General features: G+C 43.9%; 1 protein-coding gene and 1 long non-coding RNA gene across 2 annotated transcripts; both read left to right on the plus strand.

The window, feature by feature from the left end:
* Window positions 1–829: 829 nt before the first annotated feature.
* Window positions 830–8679, plus strand: LOC115606399. Its single transcript, XM_030482242.1, has 4 exons — window positions 830–1081; window positions 1165–1400; window positions 2555–2720; window positions 8046–8679. The coding sequence occupies exons 1-4, from the start codon at window positions 830–832 to the stop codon at window positions 8118–8120; spliced, it is 729 nt and encodes a 242-aa protein (XP_030338102.1). The 3' UTR covers window positions 8121–8679.
* A 1518-nt stretch (window positions 8680–10197) lies between these two features.
* LOC115607087 lies at window positions 10198–15095 on the plus strand. Its single transcript, XR_003991090.1, has 2 exons — window positions 10198–12178; window positions 14447–15095. It is a non-coding gene; the product is annotated as an uncharacterized LOC115607087 (long non-coding RNA).
* Window positions 15096–27133: the final 12038 nt, after the last annotated feature.

The following is a 27133-nucleotide window of genomic DNA, read 5'->3' on the forward strand; positions in this document are numbered from 1 at the left end:
AAGAGAGAGAACATGTTTATTGGAACAAAGAATTGAAATTATACTGCCACATGCGAAAAAACCCCAACCCCTCAGTGTTGTCCAAATTCGGAAGTTGGTTGTAGGTACAGACCTGAAGGATTGGGATGGGGATATCTGGGGAGAATGTGATGAGAGTAGTTCTGAAGAAGTGGAGGAGTTGAAGGAAAGGAATGTGCGAGCTCTTATTAAACTACAAAGGCAGACGAGTCTGAAAGGCAGCGACCCCTGAACCATGGTCCACACGGCTCCCTGGCTGGGACCTCAGCTCAGGGAATTACACGTGATGCTTTTATGCGAGCTGGGTGACACAGAAATAGAGTATCTGTGGAGAGTCCCTTCTGACGGGAGGAGGTCAAATGTTCTTAAGTGATGAAGAAGCAAGTGGGTTTTAGGGTCCAGGAGTGTTTTTGAGCAACGAACTGGCAGGCGATCAATTGATAACCTCCTGAGTGGTTTATTGGGCTGGGTGTGTAGAGCCAAGGGAAAGAGGAGAGCCTGTCACTGTTCAATTGGAAGGACTATCTGGAAGGACTATACATTAGATATTAGGAATACATTAGATATCAGGAAGAAGTTCTTCCCTGTGAGGGTGGTGAGGCGCTGGCACAGGTTGCCCAGAGAAGCTGTGGCTGCCCCATCCCTGGCAGTGTTCAAGGCCAGGCTGGACGGGGCTTGAAGCAACCTGGTCTAGTGGAAGTTTCTCTTCTGAGGTGATCTGCTTTCAGCTCTGTGGCTGCGGCAGCCAGCCTGAGGGGAAATCTGGGTTGTTCTCTGAGGGGCAACTCCATACCCTCCACAGACAGCCGCGATGGATGGGCTGGAGGTTGTCAGACCGAGTGAAAGCCGCCCCCCAGCAGCATCTTCGCCTCGGCACGAAGCCCCTTCCCGCTGCCGGGTCCCCCGCATCCGGCTATCCCGGGTGTCTCGCCGAAGCCCGGGGCCGCTGACTGGGAAGGTCAGCAACGGGCGAAGCGGCCCCGCCACCTTTCCTGCCGCGGAGGATCCCGGAAGCCCCGGACCGTCCCCACCACCTCCCTGGACCGGCGGGGCGGTGCCGACGGCGGGTTTGGGTCCGGGCAGGGCGGGGCCGTGGCTCGCTGTGGCGGCGGAAGCGGTTCTTTCCCTTCCCTACGGCCCTGGAAGACTTTCGGGTCAAGAGCACGGGCGGGTGGGGGCGGCCGGAGGTCGGCGAACGTGCCCGGGCCTCACCGGGCGGGCAGTGGCCGGCTGGGGGGCCCCGCGGGCCGGCGCCTGGCGGCGGCTCGGGGCAGGACCGGGGCGGGGCTGAGGGCAGTTCTTGTCTCTCCGCAGTGGCGGTGGTCAGCGGGCTTGTTCTGCTGTTTTCCTTCTCGGAGCTGCAGCGCTACGGCAGCACGGAGGTGAGTAGTGGCGGAGAGGTGGCCCCGCACCCTGCCTTGTTTTCTTTCTTTTTTAAATGCCTGTGAAGGTCTGTGCAATGAAATCGTCCTGAGCACGTGTTTGGAGAATGACAAGAACTGCTGTGGCTTTGGAATGCCTTTGGAAGCTGTGCTCATGATCGTTAAGAACGTGCAGAGTTAGGCTGTCTAGTTTGTGTGTCTGTTTAAGAGCAGTGCAAGTTGCTCTGCCTTTGCAGTAGCACAAAGATTGTACCTCAGCAAGGGAAATATTTTCGGGGGTTATTTGATGTCCACAGGGGAGAGCTGTGTAAATTATGACACCATTGTGTGCTGTCTTGGAATAAAACCTAGTTCTGGCTTTGCCTTCTCGCCTCTGCTGCAGGCTTGACATCCTTCCGGGAGCAAAGTCCAGACATCCATTGCTCCCACAAACAACAGTTGTCATTTGGTGGTTTTCATTTCTCCTACCTGCAAATTCCTGTAAGAATGGATCCTTGATAGGTTCTGGGCTATCCTTTGCTATTGTTGTCTCTGTAATAACTTAGTTTGTCCCACCCATCAAGTTGTGTCCTTCCACACGTTTCCATCTTGAGGGATTCGTGATTCCAACCTGCAACTTCTTCTTTGGTCCATCAAAACCTAGAACCAAGAATGAAAACTGGTTTGTTTTTTTCTTTTTTTCTGATGACCAATATGTTATTCAGAGGTAGAAAAGTAATGAAAAAAGTTTGCCATTAACCCTCCCTCCAATGTTGTCAGCCTTGCCCTGAAAAGAGAGGAAAGGAGTAATAGAAACAGGCAGACGCTTTCTTTCACATGGGGAAGTTCCAAACTGCTCAAAGCTGTGTATGCTAATGATGTTTCTGTAGTAAATTCCTTTTCCAGGAGTGTCGTGGCTGTTTCAATGGACAGGCAAAGCCCTCTTCAGACCTCAAGCACTGCATTAAATCAGCTTGTATCCTTATGCCCAGGTCTCACAAAGTACATCAAGAAGCTCAAGCTCCTTCTGGAGCATTGGGCTACCTTTCAAGGTCTGGTCTCTAATGTTTCCTTTATTGCTTTGTTGAAGAAGGATATGCCAAGGATTCAAGTCCTGAGCTGGAGCACCTCTTTATAGTGATAAAGATGGCAAGATGATGCTTGTGCTCTTGCAGGTGTTGGAGTACTTGTGACGATGTCAGAAAAGCCTACAGGTGGCAAGGCTGGGCCTCCAAGAACCCAGAGGGCAGAGAGCATTGCAAGAGGGAAGGGTTTAGCCAGAAAATGCAAGAGCAGAAGAATGAGGGCTGCCAAGCATCTGGTTTCCTAGAGGTCAACAAGGTGAGAGATGGGGTTTGCTGTGAATGGGCTGCATGATGGCAATGGCTGTGAAAAGGCACAGTCAGGGCATTCCTCTCCCTTTCCAGCTTTAGGTTTTTCCCAAGACTGTAATGTAACAACCCCTGGGCTCCACATGTACTTGTGCTTGTGAAGGGGTTCAGCCTGTGAAGGAAAGGGAAAGCAGTGCGAAGGGGCTAATTCTGTTTAGCTGTGTGGGCTGCCAGGAAGCATGCCAGCTGGAGAAGCTGAGCTTTTCCTAATGTCTAGCTAACGAGTCTTTTTGCTGAGGTTCCTGGAGGAGAAGAGGCAGCTTCTTTGAGGTTAGATTCTCCCACCTGCCCAACTAGTCTTAAAACAGAGGCCACCAGTGGATGGTGGTTGCTGTAGATAACAGTAGCAGCCATCTCCTGCTTCAGCTGTGGTGGTTGGCAGCAAGTTCCCAGCACACGGGAGAGTCCTTAGTGGTAGGTTCCTTAGAAGAGAGAGAAACATCCTATCACTTCCTCCTTCTGTGCCATATTTCTTCTATCAAGGGGAAGCTGAGGCTTCTCATTCACCCTTTAGATTATCTTCGGACCAGTCAGTTGCTGAGGAGCCATCATTGCTATTTTTAGGGAAGAGATTGCCCATTGTGCTTTGTTGAAAGCTTTTCAGGATTCCTTAAAATGTATCATTAGATTCCTTCAGCTCCCTAGGAAAGAAGCTGATGCTGATGACAACATTCAGGACATTCTGTGTCCTAAAGACAGGTCTTAAGGGCTGTGCCGATTTCTGTGGGTGAAGCAGTTCTGTATGTAGTCCAAGTTTTGTGGTTTTCTTACACCCTACATGGTCGACTGTAGGAAGAATGTTATCTTTGAAGATGCTATTTTTGTGATTACCATTAGTGTTCTGGCTATGTACTTAAGGGAAGATTTAGTCCCTTCTTATAGAGATGTGTTTGGTAGCCAGAACCTATTTGAAGGCATCCTCGGACACAATGGATGACCCCTAACAGCCTCTCTTATTTTATATATTTTTTGATGTTTTGAAAGCTGAATGTCAAAAGGACATATAGTTTGGCTAGCTAGGGAGTCAGCAGTGTATGCTGTTGAGGCTAAGTGTTGCTTTATCTTCCCCTTCTCCCCCCACCCCCAACTGTTTCCTACAGAATTAGCGCAGTTTCTATTATTTTCTGTGCCCATGAATTTCCTCTGGGAGGAGCTGTTGATTTAGGCTGGGATTTGAGCCTGAAAAATTTCCTGAAAGCTAAAAGGAGAGCCATCGCAGGTCATTCATTCTGCTGTGGTAGGCGAGGTCACCAGATGGAAATTTTAGGTCCCCTGGCATCTTCTCACTGGCAACCAAGAGCAAGTAACACTAATTCTTTTTTCTGCAGGTGCTTTCTCTGTTCCTTTCCTGGGGCTCTACTGATTGTGGGGCTGCTGCTATTGCTCAGGCCTTCTACAGATAACACTTCCTAATCTGAGCTCTTCTCCTGCCTATCAACATTCTTGAAAAAAAAATAATGTGGGACTCAATCTCTGTCAGTCAAGGGCACCACTTCAGTGTGGAGGAGATGCAGATCTTCTGGTTGATCATGATCACCTGTCCTGTAGTCCTTGCGCAGAAGGTGTTTGTGTGAGTTCATTCTAACTTCTGTCCCAAAGTAGCATGTGCCAGGGAATGAACTGTTTTCATCCCGAAACTGGATTCTGAAGGCTGAGATTCTTATTTCATCCTCAGCATTGCTAAGGACTTTTTACCTGGTAAACTCCTTTCAGCATTTGGTTCTCTTGGTGCTGAAAGGCTCGATGTCTAACCCATGTCTGTGTAGGTGGACAGGCTGTTTTCAAGTTACATCAAGTCTGTTTTGGAGAACACAAATGTGAGATTTTACCATCCTGATGTCTGTTGGAGGGACGGTACGGCCCAACACAAGCAATCCAGGAGGTTCCTCAATTGTGTGGAAGACAACTTCCTCTTTCAAGCAGTAGAGGAACTGACAAGGAGAGGTGCCATGCTGGACCTCGTGCTCACCAACAGGGAGGGACTGGTTGGAATGTGATGCTCCAGGGCAGCCTTGGCTGTAGCCATCATGAGATGGTCGAGTTCGAGATCCTCAGGACAGTGAGAAGAGCATGCAGCAAGCTCACTGCCCTGGACTTCAAGAGAGCAGACTTTGGCCTCTTCAGGAACCTGCTTAGTAAGGTTCCATGGGATATAGTCCTAGAGGGCAGGGGGGCCCAAGGCTGCTGGTTGATATTCAAGGATCACCTGCTACGTGCTCAGGAGTGTTGCGTCTTGACTAGAAGGAAGTGCGGCAGGAGGGCCAGGAGACCTCCATGGATGGACAAGGAGCTGCTGATGAAACTTAGAAGGAAAAAAGAAGCTTATAGAAGGTGGAAGCGAGGACTGGCGGCCTGGGAAGAATATAGGAACATTGTCCGGGAAGCTAGGGACCAGGTTAGGAAGGCTAAGGCCCAGTTAGAATTAAATCTGGCAAGAGATGTGAAAGATAACAGGAAAGGATTCTATAGGTACGTAGCAAATAAAAGACAGACTAGGAACAACGTCGGCCCTCTCTGGAAGCTATCAGGAGAACTGGCTACCCTGGATTTGGAGAAGGCTGAGGTTCTTAATGACTTCTTTGCCTCAGTCTTCACTAGCAAATGCTCTGACCGCACCACCCAAGTGTTGGAAAGCAGATGCAGGGACTGTGAGAATGAAGACCTTAGGCCCACTGTAGGAGAGGATCAGGTTTGAGACCATCTTAAGAACCTGAACGTGCACAAGTCCATGGGACCTGATGAAATCCATCCATGGGTCCTGAAGGAGCTGGCGAATGAAGTTGCTAAGCCACTGTCCATCGTAGTTGAAAAATCATGGCAGTCAGGTGAAGTTCCCAATGACTGGAAGAAGGGTAATATAACCCCCATTTTCAAGAAGGGGAAGATGGAAAACCCCGGGAACTACAGACCAGTCAGCCTCACCTCTGTGCCTGCCAAAATCTTGGAGCAGATTCTCCTGGAAAGCATGCTAAGGCACATGAAAAATGATGAGGTGTGGTGACAGCCAACATAGTTTCAGTAAGGGGAAATCCTGACTGACCAATTTGGTGGCCTTCTATGATGGAGCCACGGAACTGATAGACAGGGGCAGAGCATTTGACATCATCTACCTGGACTTGTGCAAAGTGTTCGGCACTGTCCCGCATGACATCCTTGTCTCTAAACTGGAGAGACATCAGTTTGATAGATGGACGACTCAGTGGATAAAGAACTGGCTTGATGGCTGCACGCAAAGATTTGTGGTAAACGGCTCGATGTCCAGTTGGAAACCTGTAACGAGTGGTGTCCCTCAGGGATCGGTGTTGGGACCGGTCCTGTTCAACATCTTTGTCGGCGACATGGACAGTGGGATTGAGTGCGCCCTCAGCAAGTTTGCTGACGACACCAAGCTGTGTGGTTCGGTTGATACACTGGATGGAAAGGATGCCATCCAGAGGGACCTTGACACGCTTGTGAGGTGGGCCGATGCCAAGCTTATGAGGTTTAACCAAGCCAAGTGTAAGGTCCTACACCTGGGTCAGGGCAATCCCAGGCACTGCTACAGGTTGGGCAGAGAAGAGATTCAGAGCAGCCCTGCAGAAAAGGACTTGGGAGTGTTGGTTGACGAAAAGCTTAACATGAGCCGGCAGTGTGCACTTGCAGCCCAGAAAGCCAACCGTATCCTGGGCTGCATCAAAAGAAGCGTGACCAGCAGGTCGAAGGAGGTGATCCTGCCGCTCTACTCTGCTCTTGTGAGACCTCACTTGGAGTACTGTGTACAGTTCTGGTGTCTTCAACATAAAAGGGACATGGAGCTGTTGGAGCGAGTCCAGAGGAGGGCCACGAGGATGATAAGAGGGCTGGAGCACCTCCCGTATGAAGACAGGCTGAGAAAGTTGGATCTGTTCAGCCTGGAGAAGAGAAGGCTGCATGGAGACCTCATAGCAGCCTTCCAGTATCTGAAGGGGGTCTATAGGGATGCTGGTGAGGGACTCTTCCTTAGGGACTGTAGTGGTAGGACAAGGGGTAACGGCTTCAAACTTAAACAAGGGAAGTTTAGATTAGATATAAGGAAGAAGTTCTTTACAGTGAGGGTGGTGACGCACTGGAATGGGTTGCCCAGGGAGGTTGTGGATGCTCCATCCCTGGCGGTGTTCAAGGCCAGGTTGGACAGAGCCTTGGGCGACATGGTTTAGTGCAAGGTGTCCCTGCCCATGGCAGGGGGATTGGAACTAGATGATCTTAAGGTCCTTTCCAACCCTTACTCTTCTATGATTCTTATTTCATCTTCAGCATTGCTAAGGACTTTTTACCTGGTAAGCTTCTTTCAGCATTTGGTTCTCTTGGTGCTGAAAGGCTCGATGTCTAACCCATGTCTGTGTAGGTGGACAGGCTGTTTTCAAGTTACATCAAGTCTGTTTTGGAGAACACAAATGTGAGATTTCCATTTGTCTCTGGACTATAATCTGTCAGAGCTCATGTTGTACCAGTTGTTGGGAATGCCTAGACTTTGTCAAGCAGCCATCTGGAGGCCTTCCATACCTTCTCCAAACCAAAAAGCATGCTGTTGTAGAAGCACCACCAAGAATGTAGCATGTGGCAAAGGGGGTTGAAATTGCTGTGTGAAGGATTCAGAGGCCCATCCCTGAGGATGTATAAATCTATGGCAGTTATTGGTTAGCCATGCAGTGTTGAATATATGTGAACAGCCTTTCGAAGTACCAAAATAGGAGGTTACTTCACCTTCTTTGAGATATGCTATCCAAACGTGTCCACCACTTCTGGATAACTTTGGTTGCTCCTAAAATGACCTTTCTGTAACCTTAAAACTGAAAAAGAATCTAAAGATAACCAGCATTGTGATCTGGCAGGCTGCTTTAGAGCTCACTTTACTTGGGACATCCCACCCACTGTATTTTTCCTTATGGTGATTAGTTCCTGCATTTTTGTTTCTCTGTTAGCCTTTAAACGATTGCTTGTCCTCTGGCTAGCTAGGGAGTCAGCAGTGTATGCTGTTGAGGGTAGGTGTTGCTGCATCTTTCCCCCCCACCCCCAACTGTTTCTTGCATAAGTAGTACAATTTCTATTATTTGCTGTGCCCATGAATTTCCTCTGGGAGGAGCTGTTGATTTAGGCTGAGATTTGAGCCTGAAGAATTTCCTGAAAGCTAAAAGGAGAGCCATCGCAGGTCATTCATTCTTCTATGGTAGGCGAGGTTACCAGATGGAAAAGGTTGAGAATCTTTGTCTTAATTGGTTTTAATATATCAGTGTATTTAATATATTCATTATTACAGAGCGTGTTAGTAGTCGCAAGAGACACTGGAGGAATCACACCTTCAGAGGGATCTGCCAAAATAAAAGAAACATGAGCATACAACGGCACTGGAAAAGGTATGATCGCCTTATCCCAAGGCAGCACTTGTGGGAGAGGGGGTTGTGATAGTAAGACCGCCACAGATGCTGTTTCTGGCAGTAGAAGACAGGGACAATGTCATTCTCCTCCTTGGAGCCAAGCAGGCTGTTTGGTGTAGTTCATCCCCATGTGCTGATTAGGAACTGTGAACTGGCTGCTCTGCTCAGTGAAGCTGTATCTGTGGGATTCTGGAGTGTTTTTGTCAAGGAGACACTTAGAGTTTGTTCAAGCTTAGAGATCAGAACAAAGCTGCGCATCCGTGTCTACTGTCTTGTACTGCTAAGAGTGAGAATGACATCTTGAAATTGTTGAAATTTTGTTTGAAGATATACACATGGCTTTGAATTGCTTAAAGTAAGGTTGTATGGAGCAGCTGAAGGCACTTCCTGCACATTAATTTTTATTGGCATTTGTACAACCCTATGTCATAGTCTGCTTTGAAGAATTAAACTTATGTAGGTACAGATGTGGGCAAAAGCCCTCTAGGAAACTCACCATAAAGTCATTTACATTTTAAAATTAATCTACTTCAAAAAATGCTTTTACCCTTTCCAGAACTGCTTCTCCCAAATGCAAAAGTGACTTGAATTTGCCTTCATGAAGGCTAATAGAAGGAAAATTCAAACTTCCATGCATGATAGTTTATAGAAAGTGAACTTGGATTTCACAGAGGTGAATATTTTCCCTTATAATTCTTTATAATAAAAACTATATTCATTCTGGCAAATAACAGAATTGATATGATTTGATTAATTGCCAATACAGCACAAGGAACAGTGATAAATAATTGCAATGAACTCTTTTTAGGTTAAAAAAACCCCAATAGACCAACTATATATGTATTAATGTATTTGCATGAATGGAGTTAATAGGCGAAAGAGGTAGCTGCTTGGTAAATCATTTGGAATACAATGGCTATCAGAAAAATACGGCTTTAAGAAAATGGAAAATGAAAGAAAAGGAAATATGGAAAGAAAAGGAAATATGGCTTTAAGAAAAATACCATTATGAATATAATATGTGAAAAAAAGCTGTTGCTCATTTTAGTCAATACAGACAAAAAGTCTGTTCTCTATGCGTTTCTGCCAAAGGATTTAGTGTAGAGTACCTCATACATCTGTATGTGTATAATTGTGCTTTTGGATAAACACCATATACTTAGTGAAAAGTATAGAATTTTTTGGAATTCGTACAAAGTGATCCATATGAATCTACAAGGTCCTGCCTCAGAAATAAAAGGACTGCCAGAATTTAAATTTTGTGATGGTCCCAATCTGATTTGTTCCTCTGATTGAGTGGCCTACACACAGAAAGGTTCCCAGTGTGGTATCTATTTAGAAACAATTTTGACAGTGTAAAGAGTGCCATTTTTATCAGTTCTTAGTTGCCGCAGAGTGTAATCCAAAGCTAAATAAGCACAAAATGCTTATTTATTTTTTTATCTGTGGTTGCTTTAATGATGAGATTATATCGGCTTACTTTGCACAGAATTCTGAAGTTCTCAAGGCCAGACAGAAAGAGGTCAACCGTTCTTTACTACAAAGCGAGTATATTAAGCCAAGTGTCTTTGAAAAGCAATAAAATACTTACTCATGCTTACTATCTATGGAAAAGAAAATAATTGTTTACCACAAAAAACAATTTTGTCCCTCTTGAAATCAATCTGAATTCTTTCAACAGAAGAATTTCACTGCTCTTTAATCACCAAGGGGTGGCAGGAAAGAGACGTGTGGAAGAGGTGGATAGAAAGTCACAGAAGAACAGGGAGAACTACGAGTCACTGACAGCCCGTGTTGTCTGACAGAATGCTGCCAAGAGCTGTATCTACATGCATGCAGTAGATGATCACAGAGAGAATTTTCCTATCAAATTCATCAAGGACAGAATTTCACAGTTTATTTCTACTGGTTGTCAGCAGAAAATAATTTCTACCTGGCAGTTTCACTAGTTTAAGCACTACTTAAACTAGTTTAAGAGTTTACTTGCTTAGTAGAAATGGAAATGAAAAAACCGGTGAGAGTAAGGTGTGTTCATATTTTCTGAACAGTACAGAAAATTTCTCTGACTTTTTAGGCTTTTAGTGCTTTTAGTAAAAAAAAAAAAGAAAGGTCATTTGCAAATACTCACAGCTTAGTTAAAAGAATATGTTACCTTGCATCAGGGTAAGATTAAGCTTGGAAAGTAAGAAGTTAGTATTTGCTTCATTGCTTCATTGTTATCTGAATGGTATGACAGATAAGTAGATTTAGTGCCTTGCTTGTGAAATTTCATGATATTTTGAATGTGGAAAATATTTGCTCAATGGAAGATGGTACCTGGGAAGATGGATGAATTGTTACAAGCAAAGAGGAGTGTGAAATAAAGCCAAAGCCATTGGATTTGGAAAAATTCGGAACTAGGCACGTGCTTCATTTTGTAGGTTATTGTGAGGAAAGCTTATTTCCCCAGATGGGAAACTAATCTTTTGGAGTGGAATGGCAGCCTCAGCTCCTGCTGAGGACTAGACCTGGGCTTGCAGGTGTGGGGCAAAGCTGCCATCTTCAAATCCTACACAAACGCTTGATCACATGCTGTGATAGGCAGCAAAAGCCATTTGGGAAGGAAAAATGCTGTTCTACCCATATGCAGCTGATGTTGCTCCCATATAGAGCTATGGGTGTTCCGGAAAATAATGTTAATTATTAATATCATCAGCAAAGTTAATATATCTTAAAATACTTTATGCAGACAGGTTATTGATTTGGGTCACATTGAATAGTATTTCACTATTAGCTGTGCTGCTTGTGTACATGCATACATGTCTGCTTAAATACACTTTAGGGACATAGGACAAGGCAGGCAGTTTTTTTTAAACAGAAGGAGAGCTTTACAGCTCTTAGCTTTATTCCAGCTTATTGAAGAAGCTATTTATTAGCTATGACATTACAAACAATCTCTTCTGATTTGGTGAGACAGACCTAGATAATTAATTTATTAAAAAGTATTTGTTGAGGCTCATGCTTGTCTCTGCCATTAATTTACTAAACCAAAGTTAATTGTTTATCACTGAGAAAACCGGTGATGCACAAGTGAGAATGGCAGGCAGTGTATCAGTTGGGTGCTTTATAAAATCATCACAGCAAAAGCACTTACAGCCTACAGCCCTTTTAGAAGTGATGACTTCAATAAAGAAATAGCTCTTACTTGCAGGGAGGTGATTACTCCTAATGCAGTGGTTATGTCCAGAAGTAGGTCTTGGGAGCAATGGGGATGAGGAGGCTTTAACAGCAGCACAGCCTGGCACTTTGGAAATAAAGCCACCTGCAGGATGGTGATACATGGAACACCTTACAGACAGGTTGGTTTGGTTTTTCAAGTTCTTATACACACACCCTTTGATTACAGTGATTATATACTGTATAACACAGCCCAGGGGTGGGGGAGAAACATTCTGAAGTGTGGAGAGTTTACCTCTATTCCATATTGTTTTTTTCTTCTTTCTCTACAAAAAATTGTTGATTTACATAAGCATGACTCTTGGGCTACCTTAAGCAAACCTGGGATATTTAAGCACCTGAACTAAGGAGACTCTTTCTTTCCCTCCAGCGTGTTGACCACACCACACAGCTTGGTGTCATCAGCAAACTTTCTGAGGGTGCACTCAATCCCACTGTCCATGTTGCTGACAAAGATGTTGAACAGCGCTGGTTCCAACACTGACCCCTGAGGAACACCACTCATCACTGGTCTCCACTTGGACATTGAGCTGTTGACCATAACTCTTTTGAGTGTGACCATCCAGCCAGCTCCTTATCCACCAAGTGGTCCATCTGTCGAATCCATGACTCTCCAGTTCAGAGACAAGGATGTTGTGTGGGACAGTGTCAAATGCCTTCACAAGTCCAGGTAGACGGATGTCAGGGGACAACTCTGTCTGGCTGAAGACAGTGCCTCTGAGAGCCACAAAAATCTGCTGATTTCTAGCCCAGGTGCAGCTGCCTTTAGGTCTGAGATGACTGATTTGAACATTCATGGGTAAGATGCTTGGTGTTATCAGAAGCGACAGATCAGAGACACCAGTGCTGAAAACAGTGAATTGGAGAATGAAATTAGTACATCAAACATAAAAATTATACTTCTTTTTAATATAAATTAGGAGAGCTTTGGTCAGCCTAGATCAAAATATTTTTGTGCCCTAGAGGTCCATGCTATTTAGTAGTCTCCTGAAGATGCCTGTGTAAGCAGCAAGAGTTAAAAATTTAGGCACATATGACACGCCAATTCTCCTGAGACGTTATATTTCTAATACTGAAAATACCTCATCTTTAATACGTATTAGGTGGATTGTACTAAGATTTTCCTGTCTTGAAAAGTTTGTCAACCAGAATTGTCATTTGGGATGAAGGGTCGTGGGAGGGAAGAGCAATTAAATGACACAGCAGCCCTGAGGAGAAGGACTTGGGGGTGCTGGTTGGCGAGAAGGTCCCCATGACCCAGCAGTGTGCACTTGCAGCCCAGAAACCACCCGTGTCCTGGGCTGCATCACCAGCCCAGCAGGTCAAGGGAGGGGATTCTTCCCCTCTACTCCACTCTGTTGAGACCCCCCCAGCAGTGCTGTGTCCAGCTCTGGGGGCAACAACACAAGAGGGACATGGAGCTGTTGGAGTGAGTCCAGGGGAGGCCACGGAGATGCTCCAAAGGCTGGAGCAGCTCTGCTCTGGAGACAGGCTGAGAGAGCTGGGCTTGTTCAGCCTGGAGGAGAGAAGGCTCCAGGGAGACCTTAGAGCAGCTTCCAGTGCCTAAAAGGGCTGACAAGAAATATGGAGAGGGACTCTTTAAAAGGGCCTGTAGCGACAGGACAAGGGGGAATGGGTTTAAACTGACAGAGGGGAGATTGAGATGAGATATTAGGAAGAAGTTCTTCCCTGTGAGGGTGGCGAAGCCCTGGCACAGGTTGCCCAGAGAAGCTGTGGCTGCCCCATCCCTGGCAGAGTTCAAGGCCAGGTTGGACGGGGCTTGGAGCAACCTGGTCTGGCGGAAGGTGTCCCTGCTTGTGGCAGGGGGTTGGAACTGGATGAGCTTTAATATCCCTTCCAACCCAAACCATTCTGTGATTCTATGAGACTTGGCTTCAGTTACGCAAGACAATGTCTGACAAATGTGATTGAGGCTTCATCTACTGTCATGTAGCAAAGCCTTAGCCCTAGCTGACCCCTCCTTCCGTCTCCCTACAGTGCTCCCTACAGTAACAAAATTCTCTCTCCCCCTTGTTTCTTTTTTCATTTCCTCCTCTGTTTACCTTTCCTCTGTCTGTCTGTTTTTACATTTCTTTCGAAACGGCAGAATGATAGAGTTTGCTTCTACCAATGGGCAGAGTGCATCTGTGATGTGGCAGTTCCATTACAAGCAGATCTTTTCAGAAACCCCCGTCCACTGTGTGTGAGGTCAAACAATTGAGTTTGTGCAATAGGTTGTCAGTTCTTCCAAAGGAACAGTCTGCTTTCCTGCAATTTGGCTTTTGCACTGGTAAAGCAGCATACAGACTGTGGGATCACCCAAACAGGAACCTTTTGGTAACATTGCAAATATCAATAACTGTTTAAATAAAGAGTAGTGGTTACTGTACAGAAAGGCTATGGAAGTCTGTGTAAACATGATGGGATAGGTCTAGTCCTAAGAAATGAGACACAAAAATATTTCCTCTCTTTTCTCTGCCACTCAGTGAAGATTTTTATGTTCTCAGATCTGAAGGATGTCAAAAAAGAGCTCTTTTTATGCAGTCTTGTAAGCATGTTTCTGCACTTGTGAATTCGCAAGGCAGTACCAGTCTATGGGGCACTTTGTCTTGCACAGAAGTGCCTGAGCCTTAGTGCTTAGCTCATGAACAAAGACTTGCAGGTTTAAATAAAATTGACTGAGCTCTCAAAGTAGCAGGATTATTATTGTATTATTAAGTAGCAGGTTATTATTGGATTAGGCCATGACACCATATTTCACAGTCTTTAATAAAAGTGCCAATCACTGAGCTTTGCAGACTAGTTGGAAAAGTATTGCTGATGAGTGCAAATGGACACTAAAGAATTCCAGTGAGATGTTTTTGATTCAAATGCATCTCAGATTTTGACTGGCTAAAATGAACTTCATTCACAATCTGTTAAACTGGTTTTATCTGATACTTTCTCAGTTTATGGCCTGTTATTATTTTTCATCTCTCACAATCATTGGAGTGACTCCAAAGAGACTTTGACTTACATGTTCTGGAAAGTGGTGGTCATTATTCTAATCTCTTTTCTTGTCTTTCAGCTACAGAAGCAGAGAAACCTGATTAACAATGTTTCCTCCATTCAGAAGTGACCAAAACCAAAAAACCTCTAGGTTCACTCTCCTATCATAACAGATGTGATGAATACACTGTACCACATTTTCATCCCCGCACGTGTGGATCCTCTAAAGAAGAATCATGCCACTTTCCCCAGAATAGCAGAAGTTTCTGGAAGATTTATTTGGAAAAATACTTACTGGGAAAAGTAATATTATTTAAAGAAATTGTGGACTGACTGAATTAATGAACCCTTTTTCACTAAAATGTCCCCTACAAATCCTAATATACTTAGAAGTTGTGTGAGAAACAAAAATCTCCTATAACTTTTGTCAGTCTCCTGAAAAAGTACATGGCTTTTTCTGTGTAATCCTACATAGAGGCAGTGCTACTGACTGGAAACGGGAGAGTCCATAAATGATAACACAATTAGTAACATGTTTGAACAAGGCTGCAGCATACCACAGTTCCCAGCATCTCTTCTGACATATCATTCCCCTGTATGTTAGAGATTGTCTCTACCAGATTGGGTGGGGTTGGAAAGTGATGGAAGCACTGACAGTTGCCTTGGCAGTATGTGGGATGATCACTGTGTATTAAAGATTCACATGCTGCACATTTTCAGCTCTAAAATTTTTGCGAGAAGCCATTCTTGAATCTTTTCAGTATTAGAATTCAAACTGGTGACAGAAAGAAATACTGAGAAAAAACAGAGCCTTGGTGGTGAAGATTAGGCAGCATGCGACCTTTTTGACTTTATCTGGCAACAGCTGCTTGCATTTGTAGCTGGAGATGGGTTGGAAAGATTGGTTCTCCAGCCAGCCCAGCAGCATAGCTTTGACTTCTCTCTAGAAAAGGCAGCTTTGCTGGATTCAGGTAAGTGCAGAAAAAGCCTTTGTGCACTTTTTAACTTATATAGTGGGATTTACTATGTTACAGGGTAACTTGTTGCTTTCTCTCGTTGCCTTCTGTTGTAGAAAGGAAGCAAGGCCATAGGCATCGGTCTCTTAGCCTGCAATGCTGTTCATCAGGATGGTGAAATGCTTCCACTTTTAGCCCCCACACTTTTTCTGGCTACCTTAACCACCTCCAGTTTTAGATGCTGTGAATGGGCAGCTAATCAAACACCTGACAGTATGTGAACGTATCCCTGCTAAAAAATGTCAGGTGAAGTGAGAGCCATTTTTCTCATGTTGCCAGAAATGAGGGTCAAACTACTTCCACAGCTTCCCTGTTTTTGAAAGGAAAGAAAAATCAAGGGTGTGTCTTTGACCTTTGAAGTATGATGGGAATTCCCCTACAAACTATGCTCAGAAGGGTTAGGAAACGATACACCTTTAAGATCATCAAATCCAATCAATAACCCAGCACTGCCAAATCCACCGGTAAATCATAGAGTCAGCTAGGTTGGAAAAATACCTTCAGGATCATCAAGTCCGACCAATACCCCAGGACTGCCAAGTCTACCACTAAACCGTGTCACTAAGGGCCTCATCTTCATGGGTTTTGAACACTTTCAGAGTCAGTGACTCCACCACTTCCCTGGGCAGCCTGTTCCAATGCCTGATAACCCTTTCGGGGAAGAAATTTTTCCTAATACCCAATCTAAACCTTCCCTGGCGCAGCTTGAGGCCATTTCCTCTTGTCCTATCACTTGTTACCTGGGAGAAGAGACTAGCCACCTCCTCATTGCATCCTCCTTTCAGGTAGTTGTACAGAGCAGTAAGGTCCCCCTTGAGCCTTCTGTTTTCCAGACTAAACACCCCAGTTCCCTCAGCCATTCCTCATCAGACCTGTGCTCCAGACCCTTCACCAGCTTCGTTGCTCTCTTGTAGTGAGCAGCCCAGATCTGAACACAGGACTCAAGGCGCAGCCTCACCAGTGCCCAGTACAGGCAGATGATCACTGCCCTGGCCCTGCTGGCCACCCTGTTGCTGATACAGGCCAGGATGCTGTTGGCCGCCTTGGCTGCCTGGGCACAAGCTGGCTCATGTTCAGCTCCGTCAAGCAGCACCTCCAGGTCCTTTTCCATGAGCAGCTTTCCAGCCACTCTTCCCCAAGCCTGTAGCATTGCAAGGGGTTGTTGTGGACCAAGTGCAGGACCTGGCATTGAGCCTTGTTGGACCTCATGCCACTGGCCACAGCCCACTGATCCAGCCTGTCCAGATCCCTCTGCAGAGCCTTCCTACCCTCCAGCAGATCAACACTGCCACCGAACGTGGTGTCATCTGCAAACTTACTGAGGGTGCAATTGATCCCCTCATCCAGATCATCAATAAAGATACTAAACAAGACTGTCCCCAATATCAAGCCCTGGGGGACACCACTAGTGACCGTGCCCCTAAGCTCCACAAGTACATGTGTTTTAAATACCTTCAGGGATGCTGATTCCACCACTTCCCTGGGCAGCCTGTTCCAATGCTTAACATCCCTTTCAGTGAAGAGGTTTTTCCTAGTAGTCATCCTAAGCACGCCCTGGAGCAATTTGAGGTCATTTTCTCTTGTTCCATCTCTTCTTAATTGGGAGAAGAGACTGACAATCATCTCACTACAACCTCTACCTGAAAATAAGCCTCTCAGGTAAAATCAAGTTAAAGCAAGGATCTGAAGGTAAATGACCTCAAAATTATTCTGACCTGGGAACCATCATTTGTATGCATTTGGTACTATTCATTATTTGATGCCCTCTGAAATCTTTTTCACCTTTCTGTTTCAAAACTGGGGGACAGTAAGGAAGGCTGATTCAAAGACATGCATACACACACAATAGGTTTTTTTTTGGTTTAACAGATCTCTCTGTGTCTTGGGACAATACATTTAATAATTTTTAAGTTGAAGCCCATTTTCCTTTGCTACTTACAGAAGCGTAGACAGGCTTTATTAATGAAAATGGTGCTTTGGATAAGTCTGATTAAAGCCATACCTTTTTTCACACCTTGTGGATTCTGTAGCTTATTTAGCTTGAGTCTCCTTTATCTGAGGTCAGTGCTCTAACCATAGGGCTGTAAAAGCAATCCTCCTCATGCTTTAGCTCAGTGAATTATTGTGGCTTAATGAATTAGTCCATGCAGCGTGAAATCCCCTTAATCAGACTAATTAAAAGAATATCAGCCTACGGCATGGCTGTCTCACAAACAATAAAGGACGCAGAGTCTTTAGGTGGAGGGAGGATTTGAATGCCAAATCCTGCATCTAGCACGCTGGACTGAAAGGCAGTTTGCCCAGTGGCAGACTTGGCTGAAGCCCTCTCTGCTAGGCAAGTTTTGGAGATATTGGCAGATTTGGATGCTTCCAGCATGGTGGGTTAGGAGGGGTGACTCTGTGGGTCCTAGAGACGCCAGGCACTGTGCTTGCAACCTGACATTTTGGTGGCTGGAAAATATAACCAGTAGAAATTAGTATTTTGGATATCTTTTGTGTAAAAGCTGAGTTTGATTCTTCTATTTTGGGCAGCATGGCGACTGTGATTTTTATGGTAGCTAGCCTGTGAAATTTCTGAATGGAAGGTGCTATGTGATCAAATAATTATTAGTTTTTTGCAGGCAAGTACAGGGAAAGATATTTTATTCTATCTACTTTGGTACATAGTATAGCTTGGTACCCATCACATATCCTGAATCTGCCAAGCCAGGACAAAGCAGAGGGGAGGGCAGTAAGTATATCCTGGGAAGGGGGAGCCCCACAGAAAACATGCAGCCAATTCTGAAAGCTGGGGAAAAAAATTTCCCCTCTTGATTTTGAAGTCATCAGCCGATGCCATGAGCCATGAGGTTCAAAAACACTTGCTGCAGTCTTCCTTTGCATTGCTGCAGTGGATAATGATGCTGCTGCTGGGGTTGCTGAAGCCTAACTGCCCCATTTGCCTCAGTGATAACCACCTGCAGCACCAACTTCCACAGGCACTCATGATGCAGAAAACATGTCCTTTTAGGGATCACTGTTGATCCATCATCATTCTTAAAACAAATCTTCAAGATTGCCATGTCCTATTAATGCAACAGCAACGAAATGGCACTTTTTCCCCCTCCTCTGTTTTCAGCCTAGTTTTGTATGACTCCTTGCTGAAGTCAACTCTAAGAGACCTTGTGCGGGTCAAGCCCTAACCTGCCACTATTGCCTAAGAACACAGAAATTCAAACCGCAGCTGCACTCCTTCTTCAACTTGCTTTTGAGGAAGACCCTCCTTTGTGATCAACCTCACGCAGTATTCATGTGCATCCTCCCTGCCCCCCGAAATTGTGAGAAGCAGCTGGAAAATCTGTAACAAAACTCCCAGCTGCAGCATCACGCACAGCCTCAGGTTTAAACAAAAGGTCAGTGTAGTTCTCAAGTGAGAAACTTCAGATTAAAGTATAAACAAATGAGTGAGAAATGGTGCCAGGCTTGGAGGGATTAAAGAATTCAATGAAAGGTGAAACTTTAAAAAGTGTTTGAACGTGTTTCTTAATCCTTGAAACTCCAAGGCACAGAAAAGTAACCTCTTAATTGCTACACACCTGTGCATGCTTTAGCCACTGCTTGGATGTTTTAGTGACCAGAAAGGTGGGCATCTCTCAACCACAGAGCTGTACATGGTTCCAGTTAAATAAGCCTTTGCCTCTGTGTTCATGTATGAGAAACAAAAATTCTCTTTTACAAGCTCAAAGTCTCTGTTAAGCTTTTCTCTTAGTACTAATCTAACCTCATGAGGAGATGTTTGTGACCTGAGGCACAAGAATTGGAGAGTGGTAATACTCATTACAACCTTAGTTGGAAAACTTGATTATGAGAATCATTAAGTCCTGCAAAACCCCATGCTCTCCTGGAGAGTTGCAAATGAATGAGACTAACCAAGTAACTGGTTGGATTTCTACAAAATTTTTGTCACCTTCACTGATACGACATAAAAGGTCAAAATGTTCACTAATCCTGATTAAAATTTGGCAGGAAAAGAACAATGGTTCTCTGCCCAAATTAGGCTTGGTAGATGGTGGGCTGAATAGGTACACCTCTTTCTATTGGAAGACTTTCTTCTTTCTAAAGCAGAATACCATTAATAAATCACACTTATTTCTTGGCAGAAAGTGTTGCTTCAAAACCATGGTTGGGAAGCTCAGTGGGCTTTGAGCAACCTGGTCTAGTGGAGGGTGCCCCTGCCTCTGGCAGGGGGGTTGGAACTAGATGATGAAGTTCCTTTCAAGCCAAACCGTTCTATGATTCTATTCTATGACTCTATGATCCTATGTATGTCCTTTGAGACACACTGAAGAGCAGCAGCTTGAAGTACAGCCCAGGGACCACAGAATGCAGCTAGCAACAAGAACACCCGTGCTTGACTTCATGTCTTACTATGCGTTTCTTTGGAGAAATGCACACATTTGACCTTTTGCTTCAGTTTAATCCTGAAAAATAGCAATAGCAGTAATTTGTGCTGTACAGAAACACAGTGGGTGTGCATCGCTATTCAGCAAGACGACTTAAGCCTGTTTTAGTGTTTAATTATGTTGGAATTCTCCTCCAAATGACCTTGTGAGCTATCAGCGCAGCAGCCAGCTGAAGCTAACCCTTAACTAGACAGCTTCCAGAAAGAAATGAAAATTTCTGTCTCTGCTCTTTCTCAGGAATGCTGGGTAGAACACAAAGCTTAATGCTGCCAGTGCTGTCAGCTCAAACAATACTTTTGACGTTTCAGGAATTAAGCATGGAGGATTAGCAGGTAAATGAAACACTGTTGTGCATGAAGAACAACCCTTAACCCTTCACACATCCCAAAAGAATATGTGCGTATTCTGGATGGACGGTGAAGAGGCACTGGGGGAGGGGCATTTGGCTTTCCTTTTGTCATTACATGGGGTTCAACATTTGAACTAAGTATCCCATGGAACTTGGTGGAAAAACTGTGAATGTTCGGACAGATGAGTCATGGAGGAATAGCTGGGAATGGACGCGCTGCAAAGGCTTGTGTGCGCGACAAGAAGTGGATCAGAGGAAGTGTTAATGTGCTGAGTTTACATGTTCCCATTTACAATGGGGAGGTGAGAAAGTGGCTTTCAGGCTGCTACTGCAAACAGGGAAATGTCTTGGAAAAATTGTCATTGTGGTGCTGCTCAGGATTTGACAAAAGAAGCAATGGAGCCAGTCCTTGCTCAGGAGTTCTTCATTAAGTCCTCATTAAAAAGGCTCATCAGCACTGTAAGTGGAGCCTGGGAACTATGTTTCTGGTCAAAGAGGAGAGTAAGAAGACAAGCAAAGGAGCAGGGTCTGTGGAGGGTAGGTACAGAAGCATTTAAGTGTGGAAATGAGACAGAGGAAAAAGTGATAGCACACACAGCAAGACTTACCTAGAAATCCTGGGAATCACTGACCCCATCCATTCTTCTGTTTTGAGGCAGAATCAGCATCTAGGTAACACTTGAGAATTTTTTGTTCAATCTCTTCTTAAAAACCACCAGTGGAGAAGGTCACTCAGCTTCCTGAAGTAGTCCATAACCATACTGTTTCAGACAGCATGTATCCAGGCGGGAAGGTGGTCAGAATACCAGGAACACCTTCACCCCTGTGAAAACTGTTGTTTGAACTTTAACTATTACAAACAATACAAGTTTTTTATTCACACAAAATATGAGAGCCATGAGAATCCTCTGTTGTCATACTTTGGTGTCAGGACAGAGCTGTTACACTTGCTGGGTCAAAGCCTGCTAACAGCAATCGCACCTTTGGCTGTCTCATGTCCACTTAGTAATCATATTTGGCCTGGCCTTGTGTGAATGCTCTGAAAGGGATACAAGACTATATGTCTACAGCTCTGAAAAAAAATTGATGGAAAATAGAGTAAAAGCAAGGCTAGGATAAATTATCCTTGCTAAAAGGAAAGTTAAATATCATCATCTTATTCTTGAGAACTGAGCTACAGTGATTTAAGGCTACACGAGAACACTGAATTGGAGGTTTAACATGCTTTAGCATATACATATCAACTTCACGTCCACTTTCCTGAACAGACAAATGACAGTCAAAAATCAGCTAGGAGCCGGGGAGCTGAACTGCAAGCTAACAAGTATAATGTTAGTTTCTGCAACCATTGCTATGTTGTGTTTTGTTTGGGTTCTTTTTTTTTTTGTTTTGTTTTTAATGGATCTTGGCTAGGATTACAACATGCTATACACCTCCTATTACCACTCATTAATTTTCCATTATGCTGGCATACAGATCCCTGCTAAGCCAACTTAAACCAACTTTTAGCGAAGAAGTTTGGAAGGTGTGTCTTTACTGCACATCCAATTCCTTTTACAGCATTGAAATATGGTCAGGTCTCAACGTGCTCAGACTGTTCTAAGGCCAAGTCAGGTAGGAATCGGTTGTCATGCTTTGAGAACATTTGCTTATAATGTCTCTGTACATTTCTGCGAGGGAAGAGCTGCAAGTGAGGTGCCCTGGGAGGGCAAAGGCAGGGAGTAACGGGGAACTGCTGTCCTGCATGTGTGCTTAACAGCTAGAAAATTAAGAAAGTTGTTGTTGTTAGGGCAGGCAATGGTGTTTTCAAAGCTTCAGTTTTTCCTTTGGGATGTCTCAGAGTCTGCTTGACAGCAGCATTAGCTGTCCTTCTGTCCTATAGCTTATGACAGTGGGATACAGCTGTTGTCAGATAGTGGTTTTGCAATGACCGACAGTGAAAGCTTTACAGCCACAAGGACCACTCATCATTGCTTCATTGTTCAGTCAGTAGTTAATATTATTCTTTGTGCTGGTTTGGGGGGAGTTTTTTTAGTGTTTCATTTTTGGTTGGGTTTTTTTTTTTTTTCTTCATGTAAAGCTGTGAACATTACCTTTTGGAAGGAATCTGGCCTTTAGTACTTAGTCTGGCTGCAGTCCTCGTTCACCTAGACACCTGCTGAGGTAAATTTTAGAGTGTGATTTCCAGTAAGAGAAATCAAATAATGTAAGATACAAGAATGAGCATAGCAAGGTAGGTAGCATCTAAGTGGCTCATCTGTCATTGAAATACTATTCTTGAAATGAATATAATAACCATCCATAACCTATAATTTTCAGAGGGTAATATGCTGAAAAACCTCAGCAGAAAGCAGGGCTGGATAGTACAATTTGCTCGAGTCCTGTTTAGAATCACCTTTAAAACAAGAATAAAATATGGGGAAGCATTATCAGTGGCAAAGGCTCCTATGTGTTCATTCAGGATATTGTTAAGTCATCTAGAGCTCCAAGAGTTTGAATACACTTCTATTAAAATTCTGTCCAAAATTTTTATATGTATATGCGATGCTTGTAATTACTTCACAAAATTGAGCTCTGATCAGAAACTTGTTGTGCATCTTAATCAGCTACAAATGGCATCAATTAATTGCAATAGCCTTACACAAGATATATAGACATCCTGCAACTACCCTCTTATTAGCTCATTAGAAAAAAATAACAAAACACACAACCAAACAACAAAACCCCAGAAAAATAGCAGTGTGATCAAGGAAGGTAGTACATATCTTGTGGCACTGAGAAACCTCAAACTCACAATAAAACACAACTGCAATAAAGCGTATCATTAGAAAGCAATCTCTACACCATAACGTTGTTACATACATACAAATCTCACAGTCTTTGTAGTTTTAAATCAAAGTGTAGTTATCTTGAACTTATAAAGCTTTTTTGTTGGACTGCAGGGCGGAAAAAGTTGGTTCCTTGTTTAAAGTCTACTTCCATAAAAAACAAAAGCACACACAAAAAAAGAGAAATACTGGAAGGATACATGCATGTCTGGAATCCACAATGATATATGTAAAGGAGCAAGATTACTGCATTAAATGTACCCAGGCAGGCACGAGTCCTAGGCTGAAAGAAGGAGCAGGTTGGACTGATAAAATAGATTCAGCCAGAGTAAAATCCTTACTTCTCTTAGCATTGCCTCCAGGTCTGAGTTCATTACTCCTCCTGAAAGTTTCTCCCTGAAATATAGAGTTACTGGTACTGCAGATGTAGTGGAAGCTATGTGGGCAAGTGTAGGAGGCATGGTTACTGCCTTCCCAGTTGGGTTGGAGCTGTCAGTGAGGCAGGTAGCTCATGGTTTCACCGCCCTCTTTATGGCTCCTTGCTGACAAACAAGATCCAAGTCCCTAGGTAGAAGTTAGGAGGGTTTTTTCAATAGTAGTAATTGCATTTTCTGATAAGTACTTGTATGCAATGCTGGTGAGGAATCTGGTGGGGCAGCATTATTTCGAAGAGTAAATTCCCTTTTATAAAAAAAAAATTAAATATTTTGTGAAAATACATCAGCTTCAAGAGAATCTTACTTGAAACGGCATTCTTGGTGAAATCAGACAGTGAAGAACTCTTCTTGGCTCAAGTAGGTGAAGCTATGTGGCAATAGCAGGGTGGATACACAGTTTCTTAGAACAAAAGATGTCCAAGATTATACTCAAGTTAAAAGAATACTCCATCCATTGAATTGTGATTTGACAGTTAAAAAAAAGCAGATGTCTTAATTTGTTAGTGAAGGAATAACCAAAGCAAAAGAAACGTCCCTACAATGAATTAGAGGATAGATTTTAAGGGAATGCAGATGCCTGTTGTCCGAACTGTGAAAACACATGCAGATGCTTGTTTCCTTGTGCAATTGTTCCTATTGTGCAAGTGGTCCCCAGCATGGTAAACAGCAAAGTGAGACAGTGAGATAGGTAGCTTGAACAAATATGTATTTATTTGTCAACTCTATTTTGGTGGCTGTAACTAAAAATAGTTTTGATATTGTATATCCAGTGTTGGATATCATTAATACTTCTCAGCAAATTCAATAGTGACTAGCAGCAGTCCTTTTATCAAAGACAAGCATCACATACTCTCGTGGAAGGTGTCCCTGCCCATGGCAGGGGGTTGGAACTAGATGAGCTTTAAGGTCCCTTCCAACCCAAACCATCCTGTGATTCTGTGAAACTGACCTCATTTGAGGAAACAAAAGACTCAGCATGGTCTGCCACTAATGCAATTCTCAAAGCTGCTGATTTTGCAGTTTCTTTTCAGGTGTTCCTTGGATCTTCACTACTGTAGAAATATTAAATGATGTTGCTGGAGCAATATTATTGATGGAGCAATAAATGGTTGCTGGAGCAATATTAATCTCTGAAACTACTGCTAGATGTTTTCTCTTTTTCAAATTACAGATTCATTGGTATTGACCTGCATTGTAACTCATCAGCTTAATTCTGCTGAATGCTGCACTTTATTCTTCTGAATTCTAATGAATTACTTGTATACCAAACTGACTCAAATGTTTGGCATTTTTCTGTTGCTATCTTGAATATCCTTGCAGAAATACTCTGCAATCACTAGACTGAGATCCATTCATTGCAAAACAATCAGATGAGCTAATGGCTCACATCTGGCTTCTTGTCTTTGCAGTCTTGTTTCCAAAGTAAGCTTGTGAGTGTGTAAGTTCATGTGCACATTTCCTGCCTGCCTCCTTGTATCTTTTAAAACTATTGGTCAGTTTTAACTGTATTTGACACAGAAGTAGCTGTCCCAAGGACACCACAGGTTCAATGGAAATAATAAAGTGAGGAAAAAAAAGAGGCCCTTAAGATCCCTCCTTAAAATACAGCATCTAGGAAGTGCTGCAACACCTACCAGACAGGAGAGAATTCAGACGAGACACACCTATAGTTGAGTCCTGCTGTGGGAATCCCTCAGGCACAGGCTACATGGCTCTTGAGAACTGTGCCAAAAGACCCAAATCCATAGGCAACCAGGATTTTTTGGTCTCACTGCTTCTAGTGCTGCTCCTTCTGATGTCCCCCTTTTTAGGAAATTCAGTGCTTTAGTAAATGAAGATGCGGAACTCCTCTGGCTGGAGCTAGGAGGAATGCTAAAAAATGTATGAAGACAAACTATCAAGGATGCATTTTTTTCAGAGGAAAAACTGAGTGTGTATGGGCTGCTACAGAATTGCAGCAAGTTGAATCTACATAATTTCTATAATTCTATGGTGAATTTGGGTTTTTAGAATTAAAGTAAACCCTTGACTTTTTGTCATACCTGGGTCTGATTATGCTCAGGAATATAAATAAAAATCGTCCTTAAACTCCAAGTTTCCCCAGATTTACAGACCCATTATCATAGAATCATACAATCACAGAATGGTTTGGGTTGAAAGGGACCTTAAAGCTCATCTAGTTCCAGCCTCCAACACCTTCCACTAGACCAGGTTGCTCAAAGACCCATCCAACCTGGCCTTGAACACTGCCAGGGATGGGGCATTTTCATCTTATGTGATGAGTTGCACAGCTTGCATACATCAAGTAAGACAGATCTGATCTTCTGTGAAGAGTAAATTGGGGGTTCCCAGAGTTGTGCAAAGTGACTTAGAGGCAATAGTAACTCCTTCGTTCTCAGCAAGGCAATGATTAAAAAAAAACAGATCAAGAGAATCACTTCTTTTAATTCTAGCTTGCTCTCCACCAGATGGTGCTCTTGTCTCTGAGGTGGTGCTTGTTTCATCCCAATCAATCAATACCTAGACGTATTGACCCCTCTGCACCTCTTGATTTGTCTCTACTCACACTGTGTAGCAGGATGCATTGCACTGGGTGACTGCCTTTGCCCAGACCTACTTTTGCAGGTCTGACCTGCAGCTGTGCATGACTGTTTTGCAGGATGTTTGTTTGGAGTCTCTGGGTCTTCAAAACCTTATGCTTCCTTGTGAAACTGTGATATTGCAACTGAGTCCAATCACATTGCATCAATACATCCCAGTGCTTTGTTGCCACCTGACATGTTAGTCTTTATGGCACTGAGACAAGCAAACCAAGAAATGAGGTATCCTCTGTGCAATTCCAGACACCAGCATGACTGTCAGAGGTCATGATATGTTAATCAAGCATGGGATTATGACCTGTGATGGAATGTGTTAGCTGTTTGGAAATCATGTATTGGTTTCTCCAGACTAGGTCTGTATCACTGTAAACAAGTGGATGACATGCCAAATTAAAAACAAAGGCTGAGCCAAGCAGGAAACAAATCTGATTTTACAGTGTCTACATCCTGTGACTTCCAGAGCACTTGCTGCACTTGCCTTGACAGTGGGCTGAGGGCAAGCATTGATCTTACATCGGCCAGGGCTCACCCAGAGCAGCTCATGAAAGAGCTCTTGTAACTTCCACTTTTATCTAGTACCAGGAAGACAGCTGCAAAGGATGTTGTAAAGGCTTTGTTATCTCTACTAAAAGCTCTGAAAAGCATAAAAAGTTAACACAATGTCCCATAACATGATCTCTGTCATTTCAGGTGTATGAAGTGACGCTGATAGTAAAGGCAATGACCCACAAATAACGTGCCCGGGACCTGAGAAGCCTCCAGCCGACAGCTGCTTAGTGGAGGCTACAAACCCAGCTGTAGCCCGCTCTGCAGGTGTCAGCATCCTCAACCTGCTCACAGCTCTCCATAGCCCCCACCTCTGCCTTTTCCATGGATCTCCTTTTAAGAAAACTCCTGAAAAAACTGAGCATGTATTTTACTGTAAATTATTTGCTTTCTTTCTCCCTCTCCATATACTTCATTTGCTGGCAGTCCCCATCCTACGTCCTCCTCTCCCCCCCGACACTGTATTATTGGTGGTGTTGAGGAGATACACCTGCTGGACAGCTCAATGATTAACCCAGTGTCAGGAAGGGATGGGTGAGGGTTCCAAC

This window comes from Strigops habroptila, chromosome 4 (assembly GCF_004027225.2).
Source record: "Strigops habroptila isolate Jane chromosome 4, bStrHab1.2.pri, whole genome shotgun sequence".
In the NCBI taxonomy this organism is placed as follows: Eukaryota; Metazoa; Chordata; class Aves; order Psittaciformes; family Psittacidae; genus Strigops; species Strigops habroptila.

Excerpts from the sequence above, each read along its gene's own strand:
- LOC115606399 (XM_030482242.1), top strand. The coding sequence starts at position 830 with ATGGATGGGCTGGAGGTTGTCAGACCGAGTGAAAGCCGCCCCCCAGCA. Across the intron at positions 1,401-2,554 it reads AGCGCTACGGCAGCACGGAG|GTGTTGGAGTACTTGTGACG; the intron begins GTGAGTAGTGGC and ends GTGCTCTTGCAG. Across the intron at positions 2,721-8,045 it reads GTTTCCTAGAGGTCAACAAG|AGCGTGTTAGTAGTCGCAAG; the intron begins GTGAGAGATGGG and ends TCATTATTACAG.